This window comes from Folsomia candida, unplaced genomic scaffold (assembly GCF_002217175.1).
Source record: "Folsomia candida strain VU population unplaced genomic scaffold, ASM221717v1 Fcan01_Sc048, whole genome shotgun sequence".
Classification (NCBI taxonomy): domain Eukaryota; kingdom Metazoa; phylum Arthropoda; class Collembola; order Entomobryomorpha; family Isotomidae; genus Folsomia; species Folsomia candida.
The window spans coordinates 329,949-351,058 of record NW_019091240.1 but is presented as its reverse complement, the minus strand read 5'-3'; the positions used below and the strand labels follow the sequence as shown (position 1 = coordinate 351,058).

Below are 21,110 nucleotides of genomic sequence, written 5' to 3'. Positions count from 1 at the left end.
TAAAATTGCACAATGTCATTTACCGGATAATGACTTACCTACATACAAAAGTCTACATACATATTGGCCCTGTTCCCGTTGTCATATCCATCGAGCGCATTACTTATCTTACTTCCATTTGGCGTATCACACTCTTCCTCCCTGATCGCCATACGGGAAGTTGGAGTTTGAACGGTTGAGTTCCGTCATCAAATCAAAGTACATATTCGCCTTCCAGTAAAAAAAAAGTAATCTACTTTTTTATTTTTTGTCCACTTACCCACCGCATGGCATGGCACACTGCATACATCATTTCACATGGCAGAGCAATATTGCATAACCATGTCATGTCATCATAAACTTGCTTCTTAAAATATCTCGGAGATAAATTTGCTATATCATCGCCATCATAACTGCTCAGGTTGGTTTTCAAGTTCAAGTCCAATATTACAGATATTCCAACACTTCATAGGTATGGCTTCTTCGGTGTATTTATGAATGACGGGAATGACGTCTTTCTGTGTGCATCATTATTGTCTTACATACGCAAATGTTTCCCGGTGTAATTGCATAGAGATACAGCTCTAATAACTTTTTCTAACTAATTCCAAAAATATGTTGGAATTTGGTTATTTTTTTTGCTAATTTTGACCACTAAAAATCAGGGGTGACACGCACCATCAGTCGATCCAATCTTTTATAAGTAGTTAGTTGATTTCAAAATCAAAGCAATGCAAAAAGCAGGTAAAACTGGAACACAACTCCTCCGAGAGGGATCCTGTGCTGCATGCAAAAACGAGAGCATGGCAGCGTTCGGTTTTATCCATTTGGCAAAATGAGATCTGAGATTCGCATAGTTTGGGAGTTCTACCCGAGCAGATTCTCATTTTGAGCTGCAGTTGTGTGGCTGAGCTCCACTCGGCAGGAAAGAATCAGCAGCTCCAGCTACTCAATAAGACGTCTGATCTGATGAATCATAATAAGTTTACACTTCTTTTTTTACAACAATAAAAAAACAAATGAATAATAAACAAATCAATCAATAAGTGTCCTGACTGTTGCGCCATCATTGTAACAAAAATGTGTTCGTCTCCGACCCCTTCATATTAAGGAATTTGCAAGCAGTCGATTTATTTAAACTGAAACGCAAGATTTTGACAAACTTATTTAATTTGTAAGCAATAAATAATTGTCACTGATTTCGACCTAGCTACATTTACAAGTATCGACTGGTGGGCAAAGCCTAAATTAATTCAGACGTCAATTAGCACATCGCGGTGGTGTTAATTAATTACCATAAGAAGTATCGAACCATCCAAGATAAGAAAATAAGTAAAAGGGTAAGTTAAAGCTAAAAATTGAAGTGTAATCATGTCTTCTTGTTATTTATTTATTACAGTTTATTTTCATTGTTAAAAATTGCGTGTTTGTGTTGTTCTCTCATAAAGAATTACGTTTCATAAACTTATGCGTATTAAATTCATAAACAACAATAATTTTATCGCTTTACGAATCCAAAGTCTAAAACTTGTGTTCTCCTTGTACTTCATTCTTCCTTTGTTTAGCTTTACTGAGTACAAACAAAATTTGTACGCGTTAGTTTAAATCGCATTTAAATATTACAAATATATATTTGTTCCTGGGAATTGTTATCATTTTCTGTTGCCGACATTATAGGTCCATTTCATTGTGTTTCAAAGTAATTGTGTGACTTTGCTTGCTTCTTTAATAGCAAGGCGAGTATTATTTGCAATGATTGGTTGATTGATTATACGTAAACTAATTGTATAAAAATATGCTTTCAGCCGAGTGACACGTACGACCCCGATACTGTACTTCTCTAGTCGACCCGAGATTATTGATGTGACATTGTCGTAACTCGTTCCAATTGAAGAAGAACTCTCGTTTGTTGCCATTTCGTCACCATGTCGTCAGTCCTGACCAGGCGTGGGCTGGCCGTTCAAGGGTCGGCAAAGCGATTCAATCTTGTCGCCAACTATTCGTCACGGCCAAACCGAAATCGGCTCGAGTACTCGAATGACTGTGGGGCTAGTGCGAGTCAGCAGAGGGAGCGGTCCCAGACGGTGACCTCCTACTACAACCAGAGCGCCATTGACGCCGCGGCTGCAAAGGTGGGTATGGAAGATGGTGTAAGTTACTAGAAGTTTGCATGCACATTCTAACATAGACAAAATAGTGAATATATTGAGTGTGCTTGCTATCCAAAAGTAGTGACCACGCGGTGAAATGAGCTTGAGGGGAAAGTCCTCTGGACAGTTCGGGCATTGTTATTAGAAATCCTGATCGAATTTGAAGTCTTTGTGGTCGTGAGAGTGAAGTAGTAAAAGCCCGAACGTTGATAGGAAGGGAACGCGGGGTGGCCTACATTTGGTTGGAGTGTGCTATGCTGTGTACTATGTCTGGTCTCGTACTATTGATCCGGCTTCTTCTTCTATATGCATCTGTAGTGTCAAAAGCGAGGCAACTACCCGGGTGGATACATAGACAGGAAGGCATCGTTTCATAGAAGTATAACCGCACATCGCAACCAGGCCACTCTCTGTTCACGTGAAAGGCACATGCACGGTAGTTGACGTGAAGTAGGAAGCGATGGATGGAAAGAAGTGATGAACTGATTACTCTCGGTTCGGTTATGCAGTTTCTCGAGAAAGGTTTATTCTGCTTCTTTGGCTAAAACGTTCGAGAAAAGATGGGCGACACACCAAACTTGCATGTTTCGTAACTATTACAAAGAAATGTGACAAGGATTGCTTTAATTTCATGGTTTCGCATTTCATCCCAGCAATCCTAGCAGATGAGCTGCTATAAAATTATTATCTCCAGTTTCATCACACATTTAAGAATGACAACCACGAATAATGCTCGAATGTTTTCATTATTTGCTCTGCTAGTTGGGAATTAGATCGAGTGTCGCATTTCTATTTCTAGCAATCTTCTGTTTTTATAGCTGGAGGGACAAGGGTATTCCCAAATTGAATTACTTTAATGCTATACATGTACCTTTATAACCAAAACCTCAGCTCAATGTGTTGGTTAAACTTAACTATGCGCATAGTTGAATATTCTGTAAATATTTAATATTTCTGCACTTTTCTTAAGTTCGAATCAGACCGAAAGTAGCAATTTGGTTCTCTCTTAAAATGCTTTTATTAATAATTCATACCATCCTCATTTGTTGGAGGGCAAACCTTGTTATTCACTTGAGGGGACAAGGTCCTCCAGCTTGCTCTGCTGAGGTAATTTGTGGGACGAGTGAATCATTAATGCCGTTACATGATTATGAATTGTCCTTTGTGCGCCAGTAAGTTTGCTAAAATGTACTTACCGACCGCACACCACTTACATGGTGTCCTTAGTTTGCGTGGGTGATAATAATGAATGCATGAATGTTGAATGTTTACTTTTTGGAACAAAGCTCTAAAGAAACCACTCGATTTAGCAGAGTACAAATGCAAAATGGCGGAGTGAGTGCAGTTGTTTTACTTAAATGCAAAAACAACCAATATGGTTTCATGTTGTTAGTATTCGCACATTGGGATGAAATAATGAGTCACTTTGCAAATAATAAATAAAAGAAAGAAACATGAAACGCTTTTGTTTTTGTTGTTGTGTGTCCTCGTCCTGTCGTGAAATAGAAACTATTTTGTTTAGAATGAGTCAAGGGGGCAATGATTCTTGAAATATGCTTTCCTATTTATATTTAACATCCCCTTTTAATATGACGATGTGGCTGTGTATTTTATTTATTTCAGCCCTCCGTACGACTGACTCCGGCAACCATAATGTACGCTGGACGAAGCAATGATCACAGTCACATTTTGGTAAAATGCTCAATTAGCAACAATAGACTAGATTAACAGAGTTAACTCTTTGCCACTAATTGAAATGAACAAAGTAAATGAATGCTTGTTCTTTCTTGTTTCTAGAAAAGTGCGCAATACCTACACAAAGAACTTCCAGTAAGAATTGCCCATAGGATTGCTGGTTTCCGCAAATTACCATTCATCGTGGGATGCAACCCAACCATTCTCTCCGTGGTGAGGAAATATAAATATACATGCGCTAGACCACGTGCATGTAACATGCTAGGGATAGCTTTATCATCATTATTAATATAGTTAGTGCAGTTAGACGATTCTTTACTCCGTTTGCGATATAAGAAATAATTTGCCAATAATAATCATGATCACCAAGTTGAAGATGAACGAACCAAGAGCGGCGACTCGTCGATGAGTGCACCAAACAAAGTCCAAACTCCAATGAGCGCCATGTGGAGGGAGACTGGTTGCATTAGGAAACCGAAATTATTATGTGTGTGCACGTTTGACTCGAAAGTGGAATGAGTGCCAAAAATTCTGTGAGCAGTCTCGCATCGTGGTGAAACTGCATTGCCACTGATGGAATATGTATATGACTGTTCGAATCGGTCGAATGAAAGAATTCCATACTTTACTACTGTCAAATATATTCTCGTCCCTCCACCACCACTTTCCTGTCCTTATGCTGGCTGGTGGTGGTATATTTTGTAAAGGTTAACGATAGGATGAAAGAAGGACACTTGCTCTTCCTGTCATTTTGTAGGGTTTTATTTATTTTTTAAAGAATCAGATACAATTTGGTAAATTCACAATGATGTCAAACGAAACACGATAGATAGATGATTGGGATTTGAGCATTATGCTTGCTTTATTATAGATGAACGCAGTTTCTAAAAGTTGTACAAGTCAAGTTAGTAACTGGATGCATTTTTAATTTTCAGCACGAAATGTATATCCGAGCATTCCACATTTTGAACGACTTTCCGAACATTCAAGACATGAAGGATGAAGCAGCTTTCAGCGAAATTTTGAAAGGACTTCTCGAGGACTTTTCCCAAGTTGTTACCCAACTTGCGGAAGGATTTAAAGCGTGCAGGAAACATTTACCGGTAAAGGAAATGAGAGAAACGGAACATCCTTTACTTGATGAAATATTAAAAATTGGTTTCATTTCCTTTGCTCTATTAGCAACAGGACGATCTTGTTCGTCTCTTTCTTGATCGAACTCTTACATCTCGGCTGGGCATTCGAATGCTGGCAACGCATCACTTGGCGTTAAGTGAGGACAAGGTCAGTTCATGGTGTATTTAGTTGGGTTGGACGTGAACAAGATGTAGTTTAGTAGGTCATCGTGTTGCAGCGCGATTCAATGTTTACATGTATGCATTTATATATAACTTTATTGCAGCCTGACCATGTCGGTATAATCAACCGTCACCTCCGGCTCCAGGATATGATCGAACGGTGGGCCGATTTTGTGATACGGTTGGCTCAGAACAAATACGGGAAAGCACCACGGATCAAGCTATCGGGTCACATTAATGCCACCTTCCCTTATATTCAACTCCCCCTCGACTACATGATCCCAGAACTGTTGAAAAATGCAGTCAGGGCCACGTTGGAAGCACATGTGAATGTGAGTGAGAGTGAACTCCCTCCAATTCAAATTACCATTGCAAACAATGATATCGACTTCATTATAAGGTAAACCCATTGACATTGAAGACATTGTCCATCATTTCTTTCTTAACTTATTATACTATTTGTAACGTGTTATCTTTGCAGACTGTCAGACCGTGGAGGTGGAATTAGTCACCAACTCATGCCCAAAATTATGCAGTATACTTTCAGTACGGCTGAACTTTCTACTGAAATTGGAATGGGTCAGAATGGACTTTTCAGCAACATGTTGGACGTCGCCAACAGCACCACTAGTGGTCCAATGCACGGATACGGATTTGGGCTTCCAACATCACGTGCCTATGCTGACTATTTGGGAGGAGGACTTACTATCCAGTCCCTTCAAGGGATTGGGACCGATGTTTACCTTCGACTTAAACATATTGACTCTAAATCTGAGTCTTTCCGCATTTAGATTGTGACAGGGTGCAGTTCTTCCAACCTTCCTGGGAAAATCCATCGCAAAAGAAAATGTTAAAGTATGCATTTTAGGGGCAAAAGGGCCGAGTTTTAAATTTTATACCAAACTATAAAAATTCAATTCCCATGTTTATAACAACAACAACAACAACACGAGGAAGTATTGAACCTCGATTTACAATTTGTGATATATTCCTTGGTTAAAAAGCACCACCACCTTCTACCCTTTGATCCACTTACCAACTAAACTATACCATTTTTTACATGTAACGTGTAAAAAAAGCTGAACAAAATTAATGCAGCCTGTCATTGATGATGATGATTGAATTCGTGTGACAAGATTTTATACTTATGTAAACCGTTTCCTCATTTTGAGGAGGAGACGAGATTGCAAGTATTCTCTAAAAACTTAATTAAAGAACCAAACGTAAACTAAAGTACTATTTAATCAAGACTGCTGATGTTTTTCTCGTACTTTCTTGATTGTGCGATTGATAGAAAAAAATTACTAAATATCTTCCAAGTCGTAAATGTGAGATGAATCTTTGTTTTTACTTGTCGCAAATGATATCCTAACATAAAAAGGATTTCTTTGTACTTAATTTTTGACTTATTAGTTTGTGCCAATCAATTTAAATTAAATTAATGCGTATTATTACAACTATTGTTACCCAATGTATCTCAGCTAAACTGCAATCGCAACGCTTTTTACGTAACCGTATTTTACTTTTGTTGACTAATGCTGTTATAACAGTGAAAGCCGTGATCTAATTGTAGGGGCAGGAGGTAAGATTTGATGAAGCGTCCGCCGGAGTAGTATTACAACAAATAGTTACGCCATAGTATTTTAGTAATGATTCAGTTTGTATATATATTTAAATTGTCAAGTAACTGGTTTTTATGTACATGTCAGTCGCGGTAATGATGTAGACTATAATTAATTTGTATGACCAATTCTGGTTATGAAAAGTTAGAGAGTAAAATATAAAAGTATCCTATGTGCTGTAGTTGCATGACTTGTGAGGAAAGTCAAGCAGAGCACCTGCGATGATCTGTATGTACGAAAATGTTGCGCATCTCCCAAATATTTCAATTATATAATTATATATTATAAATATTAATTAGTAAACTGTTTGGATAACTTGTTTGTTGAATAGTAATTTAGAATAGTTTATGACAAAGCATATAAGTAAACTTTTAGTCTGGTTGTCTCCAAACACTGCATGGCAAATGGTTTATCCGAAAAGGGAAAATATTTGATTCTAGGTTAGCTGTCAGTATGAAAAGTAACGATGTGTAGTTTAACTGTAAATATGAACTGGCTGAATTTTATTTGGAATCTCTGTCATTATTTTTGTAAGTTTTGGATTTCTATGAGAGAAAACATTAGCGTCGAGATCATCAGACTACACTATGAAATACCTCCTAAAATTTACTTGTTTGCACATACATACAGGTGGTTATAGTTATAAAACATAATTATATCTATCTTTTATTGCCGAATGAATGAACTACAAATATGAAAAGAAAGCTTTAACAAAAATCCGTAAAATCAAACTACAATAATATAAATACAGTCTTTGTCATGACACATGACAGTTAAGCAATTTTATAGTCGATCATAACCAATGTCAACTAAAATATAAATAGTTTACTAGATTATAGTTATTTACAAAAAAAAACTTTGTATAGTTGAATGAATTAGCAAATATATTAAAAAATAAGATTGCTTAATAACAACACTCAAGTTTGACAATCATTAATTAATCAATCAATTTGCAAATCATCCATGATTCTCGCTCTCTCATGCATCCATACATCCATCAAGTTAACAATGCTATGTTAGGATTTGTTCATATTTGCAAACCTAATTCCTTCCTCGGAAAGGGATCACAATAACCCTCGCAATGGAAAATTTCGCCGAGTGATGAGTTTGTGCAAAAATTGTCAGCTCAATGTGGCATTGCGAAAAAAAATGCGGAAAATAATGTGATGGCACGCTGTACATGAAGCCATCATGGCTCTGTACTTCTTCACTTGTGTATAAATACTGTTGCACACACGGGATCCTCCTGGACAAAATCCGGACAAGTGGTGAATCTCGCACTCACTCCGCGTTCACCTTTCCTCCCTTCATCACCATCCTCTCATTATCATGGTCAACCTCCAGCAGTAGTCACTTTTTCGTCTCACTTTGTCTCACCTCCAGTTTCACTTCGCATTTCAACAACCATAATTTTATCCAAGCTTTCGTTTTCTTGCTATAACTGAGACTCGTAAATATTACCCTTTAAAAATCTCATTAAAAAATATTTAGCTCTTTCTTTATGCGACCCACGAGTCGGTCGGTGTTGTAAGCCACCTTACATTCCAGGACGACATTACTCAAGATCCGGTTCTAAAGAAACAATAGGATTGTTATATAATCGATTACAAGACATGTTACATATCCACGAGTTTGATTAATAGGACAATTAAAAAGAACAAGAACAATTAAAAAGTTGAGAATAAAAGTATTTACTTAGTATTATGTATGCGGCAAGAAAATAGTGAATGAGAAGGTGACGTCGGTATAAAACAAGGGAAAAAGTGAGACCTAGACGAGGAAAAGATTGATTGATTATCTGGACGACAACTTGAGATTCTGGGTTTTTTTAAGAAAAGTCTCAATTTCTTGAGATCATCAAAATGGATCAATTAATTTCTTCTTCGTCCTCCACGGACCTCGAAGCACCGTCGAATCATCTCAACTGGGTGGATTTCGCCGTCATTGCGGTCTACTTCATATTCGTTTTGGGGGTCGGACTTTACGTAAGTTGGGAACATTTTATTCTTTGAATTGCTTGGAAATAAATGCACGCAATTATATTTACGTAAAGTGCAAGGCGTGAGGTAGTATAAACCAAATATAGCCTACATTTGGCCGTTTGTGCTGTGTGCATCTAAATTCGATTCATTACTTGGAAGAGTCATTCTTAGAAAGGTGAACCTGTCCTGAAACGTGTAATGAGACGCCTACGTATAAATAAACACAAACAAAAGCCATGAAGCAAGTTATCGAGATGAAAGTAAGTAAGTAGACCAGGCAGGTAGAATATATTCATTCTACGTCTTTCTCCCACGATTTGAGCATATTTGTTCTAAGAGAAGCAAGGAACCACACAGCACATATTTGCAATCCAAACGAAGATAATGGAGTGACTACGTACGTATGTACGTACGTAAGAGTTAAGTGGCAATCCATCAGCAAAATTAGAAAAAATGTGTTCTATGGAGGTGTATAAATTCATATTTTATAGGGCGATAGATCAGAAATGTCGAAACTAGTACACGTCGGCTGCATGTTCGTCTTTAGGAATCATCATTGACGTGTAATCTTTAAAACAAACAGCGGCGGTTTACTCCTTGTGTCGACATCACAATAGAAAATTAGAATGCATGCAAGAAATGGGCAGTTTCAAGTCAATCAGTTTCCACTTGCTTTGGGAAACTGAGACAGATCATGAATATTCAATCTTCATTCAGCAATCCGAAATCTAACGAAACGCGACAGTGCTTGGGATAGGTTTTTACGTTTCATACATGTCATACCGTCTTCATTCTAAAAAATATAATGCAAAATTTTAGCACCAACTTTTTAGTAGCTCTTTACGTTCTTCGTAAATTGTTTTGTTTTGAAAGGAATGTTGTGGAATGCATTATGTGTGCATACTGATATGTACATACGTATTTATGTACGTATAATGTGGCTGATTAGTTATTATACATATGCGAGGTGTCCACTATTATTACTTCTGGTCACCTTGTTTCTAATTCCACTCCGCACCTGCTCACAATTAGTCAAGGTGGATATTAGACAGTCCGGTGTGTGTAATTTGTGCCATAAACAAACAAACAGATAATGCCCCAGTGGCGCAAGGTACTTATTGCTTTTAATGAACCGAGTGTGCGAATTAGGAGCAATTAGTTCCGTTCCATCATGTATGCACATTAATAATGCGGATAAATTCTCAAGTGAAATTGGATAAAGGCGATGAAAAAGTACGTATTCGATGCATCTCCGAGTGTCGCCTCTCTCCAATTCCCTCAGTCATTTGAGAATATGGATTGCGTCCATTAAAAAAGCGACTACTCGAAACCATGTAAATTGCAGGGTATACTGACGCAACCTTGAAATCTGATAAGTTAGAAATCATCTTATTATTTGAAATGCAGTAATTTTCCATCGCGTCATACAAATCTCTTGTTATTTGTGCAATTTATCTAAACAACTTGCCAAATGCTTCGTCCCCCCTGGAATTTAAACCACTCAAATTGAAGCTCATCGTGACAAACCCATACGAGTCGGCCACAATGCAATAATACATATTTAAGATCATCATCGCACCGGAATGCAAAGTCCTTTATGACATTGAAACAATTAGCCGGGATTATTCCCTGATTCTTGATATGAAAAAGGGAGATTAGATTAGGCCGATGATTATTAGGATAGCCGTCCCGTGGGGTTATCTTTGTCACACAATTTCACATTCGCGTATGTCTCTCGAGGTGTGGTGTTATCAGATTTAAATCAGCCATGCAAACTCATAAATGATGGTTGTGCAGTGGCATTTGTACAAAGCTAACAATTAGTTCGGATTACAACGATTCCATGATGTATGTGCAATGCAAGTCGAGTCAATAAATCAATAATAAAGTGTTGTTGAAGTGTCTAATCCTCAAACACACGAGATGATATTGTTATTGCTCATTGTTCAATGTATTTGTTCAGTTTATGGATTCATCAATCGAGATGTGCGATGAATTTGAGACGGATGACAATGAGCTCAATTCAAAACTAATTATTTGTCTTGTACACGCAATTTTACGACTTTTTTTATTATTTGCAAAAATAAACGATTTGCAATTTATCTTTGGCACGTTCTTTTTTTTACCGACATCCGCAGTATTATTTTTCGACTAAAAATATATCAATCAATCAATCAATCAAATCGGTACATTATTTTACGGTGGGAGATTTTCCTGAATTTTTATTAAATCACGACGCAAACTTGTGCACGGCAAGTTTTTTAAAAGAACAATGTGATCTTGCCATTGAATTGCCAATGTCACGTTGTGACGTGACATCGGCATTTCTTTTTATTTTTGAGGAATTTATTCTTTGTAATGAAGGGATCAATGATTGACGTATGTATTCAGGTCAAACTAGGAATTGTAATTTTGTAATTTAGAAATGCAAATTGCTTTAAACTTGCAAGTGTCTTTTAATTAACTCGCAATTATGTGTGTGTGCGTATGTCCGGAAATAAGGTGCAAGTACTTCCTCGTCATAAATATGTGCACATATAAAGTCGTAAAATTATATAAGCTTTACGTATGTGCATTATGCAACGAATTATGGAACGGTTTATCTGTGAGGTGCTATATGTTTTGTGCACAATGCGTAACATGTTAACATACATTCACCAGCATTTAATGTCCTTTTGTCAACGAAGGGAATATACATGTGCAATACACATTGTGCATTCATTCTTTCATCCCTGCCCATGACATTAGTTTGCTAAATATTTAAACAACCATGCAAAGTTTATGTATGTAAATAAATGCATGCCAATTTTATGATGTCAACAATGTGAAGTGATTTCATGACGTGTCTTTGATCTGTCCGCAGTCCTCCTTCCGAAGTAAACGGTCCAGTGTGCAAGGCTACTTTTTGGCATCGCGTAGCATGCATTGGCTTCCCGTGGGGGCATCTCTTTTCGCCTCCAACATTGGAAGTGGCCACTTCATCGGACTTGCTGGCTCGGGGGCAGCTTCTGGAATTGGCATTGCGTCCTTTGAACTCAATGTGAGTGCTTAATGCGTTATTTTAGGACCAAACTAATTATTTCCTCTGTCACCATGCATGCAGGCCATATTTGTGATATTGATTCTTGGCTGGATATTCGTCCCGGTGTACATGGCTGCTGGAGTTTACACGATGCCGGAATATCTTCGACTGAGGTTTGGAGGACAACGGATCCGCGTCTATCTCGCAGTGTTGGCCCTGATTCTCTACGTCTTCACTAAAATCTCGGTAAGAATCGAATGACAAGCAAGCAAACTACTGAGAGAAACTGAATAGGACATTGAATCAACATATTCAACCCAAGAATCAAAGTCTTTTTGAGTGAGTGAGCAAACATGTGGGAATGATTGATGCAAGTTTTAATAGAATCTCTATTCATTTTGCACATTACAATTTTCACAAGTTGTGCAAACAAATTGTGTAGAAAATTTGATGCATCAAGTCTAGTTTCAAATTTCCGATATGACATGAATAAAGAAACTTAAATTAGTTTTCGTGGAAAGACTCTGAGTTTTAGTTTAGAAAGGGTAATCGATTGATAAGCTGAGGCTTCATTTGTGTTACGTGCGTTTTGAGAAACTTTTCTAAATCCTCACTTTCCTCAGTTCAATCTTCAAGTATGATTTGTATCAGGACAAGTAGGCTTTTTGGTTCGGGAGGCCGGATTACTTGATATATTTGCTCTGCAATTAGCCAACGTAATGACAAAAGTTTGACATGTTGTTGTCGCATCAAAATCTGAAAGCGTACCTCAAGTAATCGTGACTCTTTAGGCGGATCTGTATGCGGGAGCACTGTTCATCCAGCTGGCCCTCGGATTTGGGGGGGACGAAGGTCTCTACATTTCGATTCTCATCCTCCTCGCGATTGCTGCCCTCTTCACGATCGCTGGTGGTTTGACGGCCGTCATGTGGACCGATTTCGTGCAGACCATTCTCATGATTATTGGAGCAATGATTCTCATGGTTCTCTGTATGTTGACATTACATTTTGTGCAAAATATTGTGCTTATTGCGAAATTCAAATATTCCCAAAAAATCTCCACCCACACTGTTTTTTCCTTTACTGTCAGACTGACACTAATGAGCTGTTCAGTCTGCGGAACGGGATTGATTATACAGATGCTATTTTCTCACGATTTTCTATTTCTCTCCGAATTGGGGTGACGCTACAAGTGGTGGTGGTGATGATGGGCGTCATGCCACTCTATTAAACCCTGCTTATCCTGTCACATCATCCTTACATAATATCTGGTTCAACTGGTTCACATATTTCGGAGTTGCTTCTTAATAACATTTACTGCATTTGGGTACAAAAGAATCGCCCGAATTATTAACGTACATATATTCTCGTTATGCAAGAATCGATAGTGACGCAAGAGACGTCATGCATTACTCGCATGATGAAGGAAACCAATGCATCTTTTCACCCGTCGTATATTTTTAACTCGCAGCCTTCAACGCTGTCGGCGGATATCAAGAACTGATTCGAAAGTACATGGATGAATCTGAACCTTCGCCGAATGCCACGCTGTATGACGAGTTCAACAAAAGCTGCGGTGCTGTACCTCGAGACGCGATGTATGTGACCCACACAACTAAGCATCCGATTTATTATTGAGAACTAATTTCAGTGAAATTAATCAGGAATCTGTTTCGCTCCGTTCACCCTGGCGAGTCTGACCTTCCCTGGACCGGAGTTATTTTTGGAATGACGATCTCCTCCATTTGGTACTGGTGTTCGGATCAGGTTTGAACTTACTCCTGACACAGAAACTGATAAGGTGTCGACAGAATGGAATGAACGTCATTCGTTTTTCAGGTCATCGTGCAGCGCGTCCTCGCCTCGAAGAACATGATAAATGCGAAGGGAGGTTGTCTCCTGGCTGGCATGCTGAAACTGCTGCCCCTCTACCTCCTCGTATTTCCAGGCATGGCTGCCCGAGTGCTGTACACGGATCGAGTGGCCTGTGCAGACCCAGAAGTTTGTCAAGATGTCTGCGGATCCACGACGGGATGCACGAACATTGCATATGCCGAATTGGTCATTAAGCTGATGCCTACGGGTAGGGATAATTGGATGATGAAATACACAAAAAAAGTATCATTGGGGGAATTTGCTAAGAAATATCTCTGCGAAAAACCTCCTTAGGCTTATCTGGAATGATGTTGGCCGTCATGATGGCTGCTCTGATGAGTTCTCTCACTTCCATCTTCAACTCGAGCTCCACCATTTTCACCATCGATATTTGGACGCGTCTCAGGAAAAACCCGTCAGACACGGAACTCGTCATCGTGGGCAGGTATGTGTGCCAACTCTGTTTGAAACCGTAGTAGTAAATCCACTAATTATGACGAGTCAGTCGTTAGATATGTAAATAAATTAGTAGGAACATGTTTAACACCTCACAGGTGATGTGATTATGTCATAATAATGACCTGACATCGAGTAGTTGTGTGGGCAAATATTTGGCAATTTTTTTTGCGTTTTTATTTGATTTAGCGTTTCTTTTTTGGTTACTAATTTTGTTTAATAATTTGGCATTTATTATTATTATTTATTATCATTTGCTTCTCTTTCTGCTCATCCGAAACCTTGAAGGACGAGTGTTTTAGCCCTCCTGGCAATTTCTGTGGTGTGGGTTCCCATTCTGAAGGAGTTGAAGGCGTCTCAACTTTTCGTCTACATTCAACAAGTCTCCAACTTTCTCTCGCCCCCAGTCACGGCCGTTTTCCTACTCGCGTTCTTCTACGGGAGGACGAACGAAGCGGTATTTGCCTCATTTTTTTGTTAAAATTACTACTTTATTTTGTGCTTATCATTTCATTCGTGCTTTTTCTCAACCGCTTTAAAACACTTATGAATTACTATATGTATGAATGAATAACCATTGAGGAAGAAGGTCATCTCACATGCAGACCATCTCACCGCAAGGGTTATGTTGTGGTTGTTCAGGTTGTTCGTTCTCGTCCTCGTGGTCATCAGCATAGTTTGGATCCCCATAATTTTGGCGTATCGAGAGTCGCAGTTGTTCAAGTACATTCAAAGCATCACGTCATACCTGGCTCCCCCGGTTTGCGCAGTTTTCTGCAGTGCCGCCTTCATCACGAGGGCGAATGAACAGGTCGGTCAAACTAAAGGACAGAGAGGTTTTTCGTCCTATTTATTTATATGTCACACTGTGTAATGTTCAGAAGGTATGGCTTATTTGCTTAATTCGTGATATATACAAAGTGTATTTGCATCAATCGAGCTGTCGCATGACGCATTGTGTTACGTTTCACAAGAATATTCCGCATGACACTTGGAGATATTCTACCACCAAGCAAAGCAATTCATAAACTCCTCTTAATACTTTGCACCACCAGCCAGCAAATCTTTTGTTATTAGTATTGACACCATTTTGTTCTTTCTACAATTCCGCAGTTTGAACACGTAGTGTCTCAAAGGACGCAAAAAATAGTTTTGAAAGCAAATATTTACCATTTCTTTGACCAAGGTTGGAAGAAGAAAGTGCATTAAGTCGTCCTCGTCGACAACTCATTCAGCCAGCCAGCCAGCCAGCAAAGAACGCTCGAGGAACATCACGTAGTTGGACTTTCTCTACAATAAGTTAAACATCCTTCATTTCCTCTGCATAAATGTGTCCACTTGAGGACAAACGTATATCCACGTACACATTGTAAGTGTATGCAATGCGGTTAAGCTGCTCTGCTCACTCCAACTCGTGCTCAAGATCACAGGGAAACGTGCTCAATCGAGGACGGAGACATTAAATTGGATGACGACGACGTATTGGTTTTCTTGGACAAAATTGTTTTCTTGTTTGCTGGCAGATTTGCTTTCTTACTTTGTGGAAGTGGTCGAAGGAGTGAAATGTTTGGTAAATAAGGCAATAATTTTCTGGTCGGAACTACGCGATTACATTATTTCATGCCTTGAATGAAACTTTGCAGTAGAATATTCTTCTAAATATGCGACGTGATTGACATGGTGGATCTTTTTTGGAGACGTGATTCAATTTTTTTTTTCTTCCGGATTGTTTTTGAATACATAAATTATGACGGTGGTTGGTTGGTGGTGGATTCTTCGGGGGTTAGCATTGGTCCAGATGAGACGATAAAGTGTGTCGTAAAATTCGGTTTTACAGAGATCCTGGAGACAACAAGCAATTACAAAATTTCTTGACAATTCTGAATTGAACAGCAAAGGTGTTTACAGGAAATGGACAAATTTAGTAAATCAGTTTGTTTCTTTGCTTGCAAGGATTTTGTAGCACATTATAAAAATACTTCTCATTTTTAATTGTTTCACTGTATTTAGTATGGAAGTGACGAGACAATTATGTGTGTGACCAGTGACCACGTACTTAGAATTTGACCAGATTTTATGCAAATATTATTCAGCTGAATACAAGAAATATAGACATGTTTGAAAATCAAGAATGGCTACGTACATATATTTGCATTCATTTACTTCGCAAATACTTCCAACGCAGAGAAATAATTTTACAGATTTCAATTAAAGAAGTGAATGTCCATCAATTTTCTCTCGAATTCCTAACAGTGATAGTTACAAAATAAAATATACCAAAATCCAGTCCTGAATTGGGTGGACGGAAAAATAAGGAGGAATCAGGACAGGACAGGAGAGGCCATGAATTGCAACAGCTTAATACATATGCATGTGCCAAATTTACTTTCTCCCAAAAAGTGTGTTGGTCGGCAGTGTCACGTCCACGTCACTCTGATTTTTTGTTCATCATTTAATTCCTCCATTGATCATAAGCAAACACAAGTAAAAAAAACTGTGGAACATCGCAATCTTGAACTAACCACTTGTTCGTTAACTCCATCAAGTCGAGTTTATGAAATGAATGGATGATGAGAAATATATAACTGGATGTAAGTCAACGAAATGCAGATACTGAAATGCAAAGTGTGCCAATAATACAAACGGACAAATATATATTCTCCTAAAGTCCAAAGAATGTAAGCAAAGTTGCTCTTCTGGAAATTAACTGGAAAGCAGAAAGGAGGAGAGAGTTCGTAGAAAGTTAAACTTTTTGAATAGAGTACGCTCATATTATTTTCTTTATTTACAAGCATATTGTATGCATGTATGGATTATGGTACTCGTGTGCCCACGTGTGCACGAGTAATACTAATCGAGATGTAGTCTGAAAAATTGAGTTGTTTTCTAATGATGCACATACTTAGGATTAGTTAAAGACGGTGGATAATGAAGCTGCTTGTGGTTTGTGCGATCAATTATTTTAATTTTCGCTAATATCTCCCTTTTTTGGGGTGGTTGAAACGCATTAAAAAAGATATTAGTATTATGATTATGAACAAAATGACTTCATTTTAAGCTCCTGCACCCACTCATCGTTTTCCACTCAGCATAAAAGCCGACTTTGTGTAAGTGAAAAGTGGGAGAAAGTCGATGTGACGGTTTCACGCCTCATCTTGGCGTGGGCGAGATTTATTAGTTGTCAAGTGACGCTTGTTGGCAGGTCTCTGTTCTTTTCCTTTGTCCTTTCAACGAGTCCTTTCTTTGATGCATGTGCCCCTCTCAAGCCAACGCTTCTTTTCTCAGTAATAAACCACCACCAGCGTTGGAATTTGCACTTTTGAAGACAAGCTCGTTCGTGACATTTCTTTCTTTTATTATTTTCATTATTCCCTGACCTTGTCACATTCACGCTGTCTTTCCATTTCGGATTTGTATTATCCACATTTAGACAAAAGCATGTCCTCTTACCCAATAAGTTCTTCTCCTGGAGGCATTTGTATATTTTTGAGCTACTCATCCGACCTATGACCTATGACCTATGTTGCTGGATATGGGAAGACTCCATGATGCTCGCTTTCACCCGTTAGTTTGAAGAAATTCGTAATATGGATATAAAAAAGATAGGGAAAACAAGCCAAGGTCAGGTTCATATGCATTTATGTAATGTGTATCACCTTGAATAAATTTAGGTTGGGTTCTCCATCGTGCTTTATGTGGCGTTGATTAGTTCCGCTTATCGTATCTAGTTAGTAGTGGTCTAGGCTGGAGTGCATTAAGTGAAGACAAATTGAAGTGGTTTCGGTCTGGTCGGGTACTGGGTTGAGAGCCGTCTACGTACGTACGTACTTTCCCCGGCAAGTGAGACTGTTAACGAAATTACTAGCTTTGTTATATAGTATCCCACACCGTTACGGGCTGTATGAAACACAAACTGCTTCCTTATCCATCGACGCGAGTCAATATTGTGAGATGTATTTTATGTGGTGAAATTCATGCCTTTTTTGCCTAAAATCTTGCACATACGTTCATTAGGAAGTGCTACTACCACACCACCGTAAAAACTAACTGTGACCTCTAATCCATGTAAATAACAAAAACGCTTTTTTTAAACTAACAACGAAACATGCCACAGAGTTGGAATGCAGAAAGAAATGTTTCCAACTAAATGTTTCCAAACAATTTCTGCTTGTTAAAGTTAGCAGTTGGCAGTAGAGTTTTAGGGTCGTGAGGAAAGTCGAATTCCTCTGGTAACAAAGATCCTTCAACTCATGAGCACATGCCTTCGTTCTGGTCAATTGATGGTGGAAGATGCTTTTACGGAGATCCTTCGAGGTCATGAATCCGACTCTGGACAATAGTAATCTAAATTTGGCCCTATTGTGTGCTTGTCTTGGTCGGTTTCATCACTGGATCTCTTTTCTCTGTGACTGTTACATAAGTTTTCAATTATTTGATGCATTGCAAAAAAATCAATGCATTGCATGGTGTCATTAACACACAGGACCAACCAACGGATAATTCGCTTTTAAGAGTGACTAGCTATTGGAATAGATAGTTATCGACATAACCATAAATGCATTTTCGGAGTCTAATAATAAAGGACGAGAGTTGTGACATAGTAGTCGATTTAACAGTATTTAATGTCACATCAATTGTCACCTTGAGTGTTATCAAATACCGATACATTTCGCCAGAGAACGATAAGATGAGTTTACATGAATATGTCTAAATATATGTACCTAACCTTTATCGATACTGACCGAGTACGTGTATACATATGCGCTGCCATTAACTGCCCACAATAGCTAAATTCCCATCACATTGTATTGACTTGTGTAAAGCCCCTCCTGAGCTTAATCTTCATTTTTATCACTCTGCATCAAACCTCTGACAAACTAAATCACGATTTAATGCACATAAACTTCCACCTTGAACGTTCTCACTCTCATCGTGCTTAAAATGTGGGAGAAATGCTTAGTGTATGATAAATGCACCCACGTTCCAATCTTGAATGGGATGTAGTATTCACTCGCAGGGCTTATGTGCAAAACTAATGCTGAGAATGATCATTTAATCCCCAACGAAAGTGGGGTCGCGTCCCATCGACGAGGAAGATCGCCCATGTGCCTGGACTGATAACGATCAGATTTGCGGTAGGTCGGTTAGAACCAACAGCGTGGATAACCCGTTCAGACAGTTGTATGAGAACCAGTGAACCAGTTACAAAGAAGATGATGGAATCCTATTCCTTCACTTTCGTCCAGAACGATATTACATCATCATAAGTAAGATTGATCCGAAAATACGCCCCGTTTTCTCAGCATCTCAGCGGTCTTACAAAACTATACGAGAACCAGTAATGCTACTTGTTCCATAAAGTTTGGTAGGAATGAACATTCCGACGATGCATGCACTAATCCTCTCTTTGATGTTTGCAATTTGTGCTCAATGTTGAATTTTTCGCTTAAGTTGTGCACGTATGTAAGTCGTATTATGCGATCCTCACTTACTTGCATGCGCCACTTCCACTTTGCTGCCAAGCATTGTTATGCATGGAATCATCATGAATGAACTGAATTATTGCCTTGTAAAGTGTGTCAAATTGTAAAATATGATTTTACGAACAGGGAGCATTTTGGGGACTCATGACCGGCTTGGCACTTGGACTTTTCCGTTTTGTGATGGAATTCTCATTTCAATCTCCAACTTGTGGATCTGGTATGACACATAAATAAGTAACGATGTAGATTATTATTACTCATCACCCTGTAAATTCTGAAGGTGAGGTTGACAGCCGTCCAGAATGGGTTCGGGCATTTGTGGACGATATTCACTACCTGCACTATGGCTGCATCATATTCATAGTGACGCTGGTCATCACCTACGTCGTCAGCATCCTGACACCTCCAATCGATCCGGAAAAGGTACAACACGTCAACTTTATTCATTAAGACACATACATTTAATACATATACACCTTGATATATACGTAGTTACATCGTCTCACCTTCTGGACGAGACATAGTCAGCAAGTACGAAAGCCAATTGATGATTATGACGAGAAGAAGAAATCGGACGCTGGCTCGGATTCAACACCAAGATATGGTCAGTTTTTGTTCGAAAATTACCCTAAACATCGGTCAAAACTCATGATTTAACTTCTAATGTTAAGATGCGGATTCCATGAAGGAAGGCTCCTGCTCCAAATTTATGCACTGTATTTGTGGTGTGGATTCGAAAGCGGCTGCTCTTGCTGAATCACTGGAGCAAGGACCCAAACTGACTCCGGAGGAGGAGGCAGTCGCAGCATCTAAATTCCTCGATGAGGAACAATTCTGGAAAAGGTTTGAGTTCGATAAGATAAAATAACTCTTTAAAAATTAAATTATGTTATGAAAAAATAACTGAACATGATTTTTTTCTCAGGTTTGTCAACTCCACGGCAATCCTGCTGATGACGGCAGCCGTCTTTATGTGGTCGTTCTATGCTTAAGCTTTTACTTTTTACAATTATTTTTTCATTTACCGGAATTTTCACTGGAATTTTAATATCTCTGTTTTGTTAATTCGATATTATGACGAAAGATCTTTTAGCATTGTGCTTCATAGTGCAGCTCATACGAGTTATTTATGAGTGGCTATTATACCTTAGTTTCAACATTATGTAGCAGTCTGCTAGACAAATAGGGCTTAGGAATTATGGTCAATACTTGTTACTTGTGATAAATGTAAGTACTGTTAAAATTGCCAATGTATCTGTATCTGTACCTGCAGAAGAGTAGCGTAGATTACTCACACACACATATTTCGGAACCTGACTGTACAGAAAAAAATACAAAATATTTATTTATTGTTCTCCAACCGTATACGTATCACACACAAACCTGGTCTTATTTTACTGTCCGATCAAAATAAATCGATCAATTACAATCAATATTAAGCACAATCTACGTATAATTAACAGATTAGTCGTGCTGTTCGTTGTGCTTAAAAATTGGGTAGCATGAAAAAATCTCAACTTTCTCAACCCAGCAGAAGTAGTCAATATT

The 21,110-nt window shown here is 38.5% G+C and overlaps 2 protein-coding genes across 5 annotated transcripts; both read left to right on the top strand.

Annotated features, from left to right (window-relative positions):
- The first annotated feature begins 863 nt into the window (after nucleotides 1-863).
- On the top strand, nucleotides 864-7,658 carry LOC110862028 (3-methyl-2-oxobutanoate dehydrogenase [lipoamide] kinase, mitochondrial). 3 transcript variants are annotated; one of them, XM_022111173.2, is made up of 8 exons: nucleotides 864-1,319; nucleotides 1,785-2,129; nucleotides 3,753-3,821; nucleotides 3,927-4,037; nucleotides 4,760-4,927; nucleotides 5,007-5,108; nucleotides 5,227-5,522; nucleotides 5,604-7,658. In XM_022111173.2, exons 2-8 carry the CDS (start codon nucleotides 1,905-1,907, stop codon nucleotides 5,911-5,913), a joined length of 1,281 nt encoding a protein of 426 aa, XP_021966865.2. In that variant the 5' UTR covers nucleotides 864-1,319; nucleotides 1,785-1,904; the 3' UTR covers nucleotides 5,914-7,658. The 3 variants fall into 3 exon arrangements, with proteins under 3 accessions (XP_021966865.2, XP_021966863.1, XP_035701079.1); XM_022111171.2 differs by having other exon boundaries at nucleotides 865-1,319; nucleotides 1,785-2,111; XM_035845186.1 differs by lacking the exon at nucleotides 864-1,319 and adding an exon at nucleotides 1,518-1,715.
- A 328-nt stretch (nucleotides 7,659-7,986) lies between these two features.
- LOC110862014 (sodium/glucose cotransporter 4) lies at nucleotides 7,987-20,995 on the top strand. Of its 2 annotated transcripts, none has more exons than XM_035845215.1 (14): nucleotides 7,987-8,729; nucleotides 11,590-11,766; nucleotides 11,830-11,994; nucleotides 12,540-12,738; nucleotides 13,220-13,346; nucleotides 13,413-13,515; nucleotides 13,588-13,831; nucleotides 13,918-14,068; nucleotides 14,722-14,890; nucleotides 19,689-19,779; nucleotides 19,843-19,985; nucleotides 20,055-20,166; nucleotides 20,234-20,405; nucleotides 20,488-20,995. In XM_035845215.1, exons 1-14 carry the CDS (start codon nucleotides 8,607-8,609, stop codon nucleotides 20,552-20,554), a joined length of 2,043 nt encoding a protein of 680 aa, XP_035701108.1. In that variant the 5' UTR covers nucleotides 7,987-8,606; the 3' UTR covers nucleotides 20,555-20,995. The 2 variants fall into 2 exon arrangements, with proteins under 2 accessions (XP_035701108.1, XP_021966846.1); XM_022111154.2 differs by lacking the exon at nucleotides 14,722-14,890 and adding an exon at nucleotides 14,368-14,536 and having other exon boundaries at nucleotides 7,988-8,729.
- The last annotated feature ends 115 nt before the right edge of the window (nucleotides 20,996-21,110 follow it).

Coding starts and splice junctions, on each gene's coding strand:
- LOC110862028 (XM_022111173.2), top strand. CDS start 1,905: ATGTCGTCAGTCCTGACCAGGCGTGGGCTGGCCGTTCAAGGGTCGGCA. Junction 4,038..4,759: donor ACCCAACCATTCTCTCCGTG/GTGAGGAAATAT, acceptor TTTAATTTTCAG/CACGAAATGTATATCCGAGC. Junction 5,109..5,226: donor TGGCGTTAAGTGAGGACAAG/GTCAGTTCATGG, acceptor ACTTTATTGCAG/CCTGACCATGTCGGTATAAT.
- LOC110862014 (XM_035845215.1), top strand. CDS start 8,607: ATGGATCAATTAATTTCTTCTTCGTCCTCCACGGACCTCGAAGCACCG. Junction 13,516..13,587: donor GGTACTGGTGTTCGGATCAG/GTTTGAACTTAC, acceptor TTCGTTTTTCAG/GTCATCGTGCAGCGCGTCCT. Junction 14,069..14,721: donor GAACTCGTCATCGTGGGCAG/GTATGTGTGCCA, acceptor GTGGTTGTTCAG/GTTGTTCGTTCTCGTCCTCG.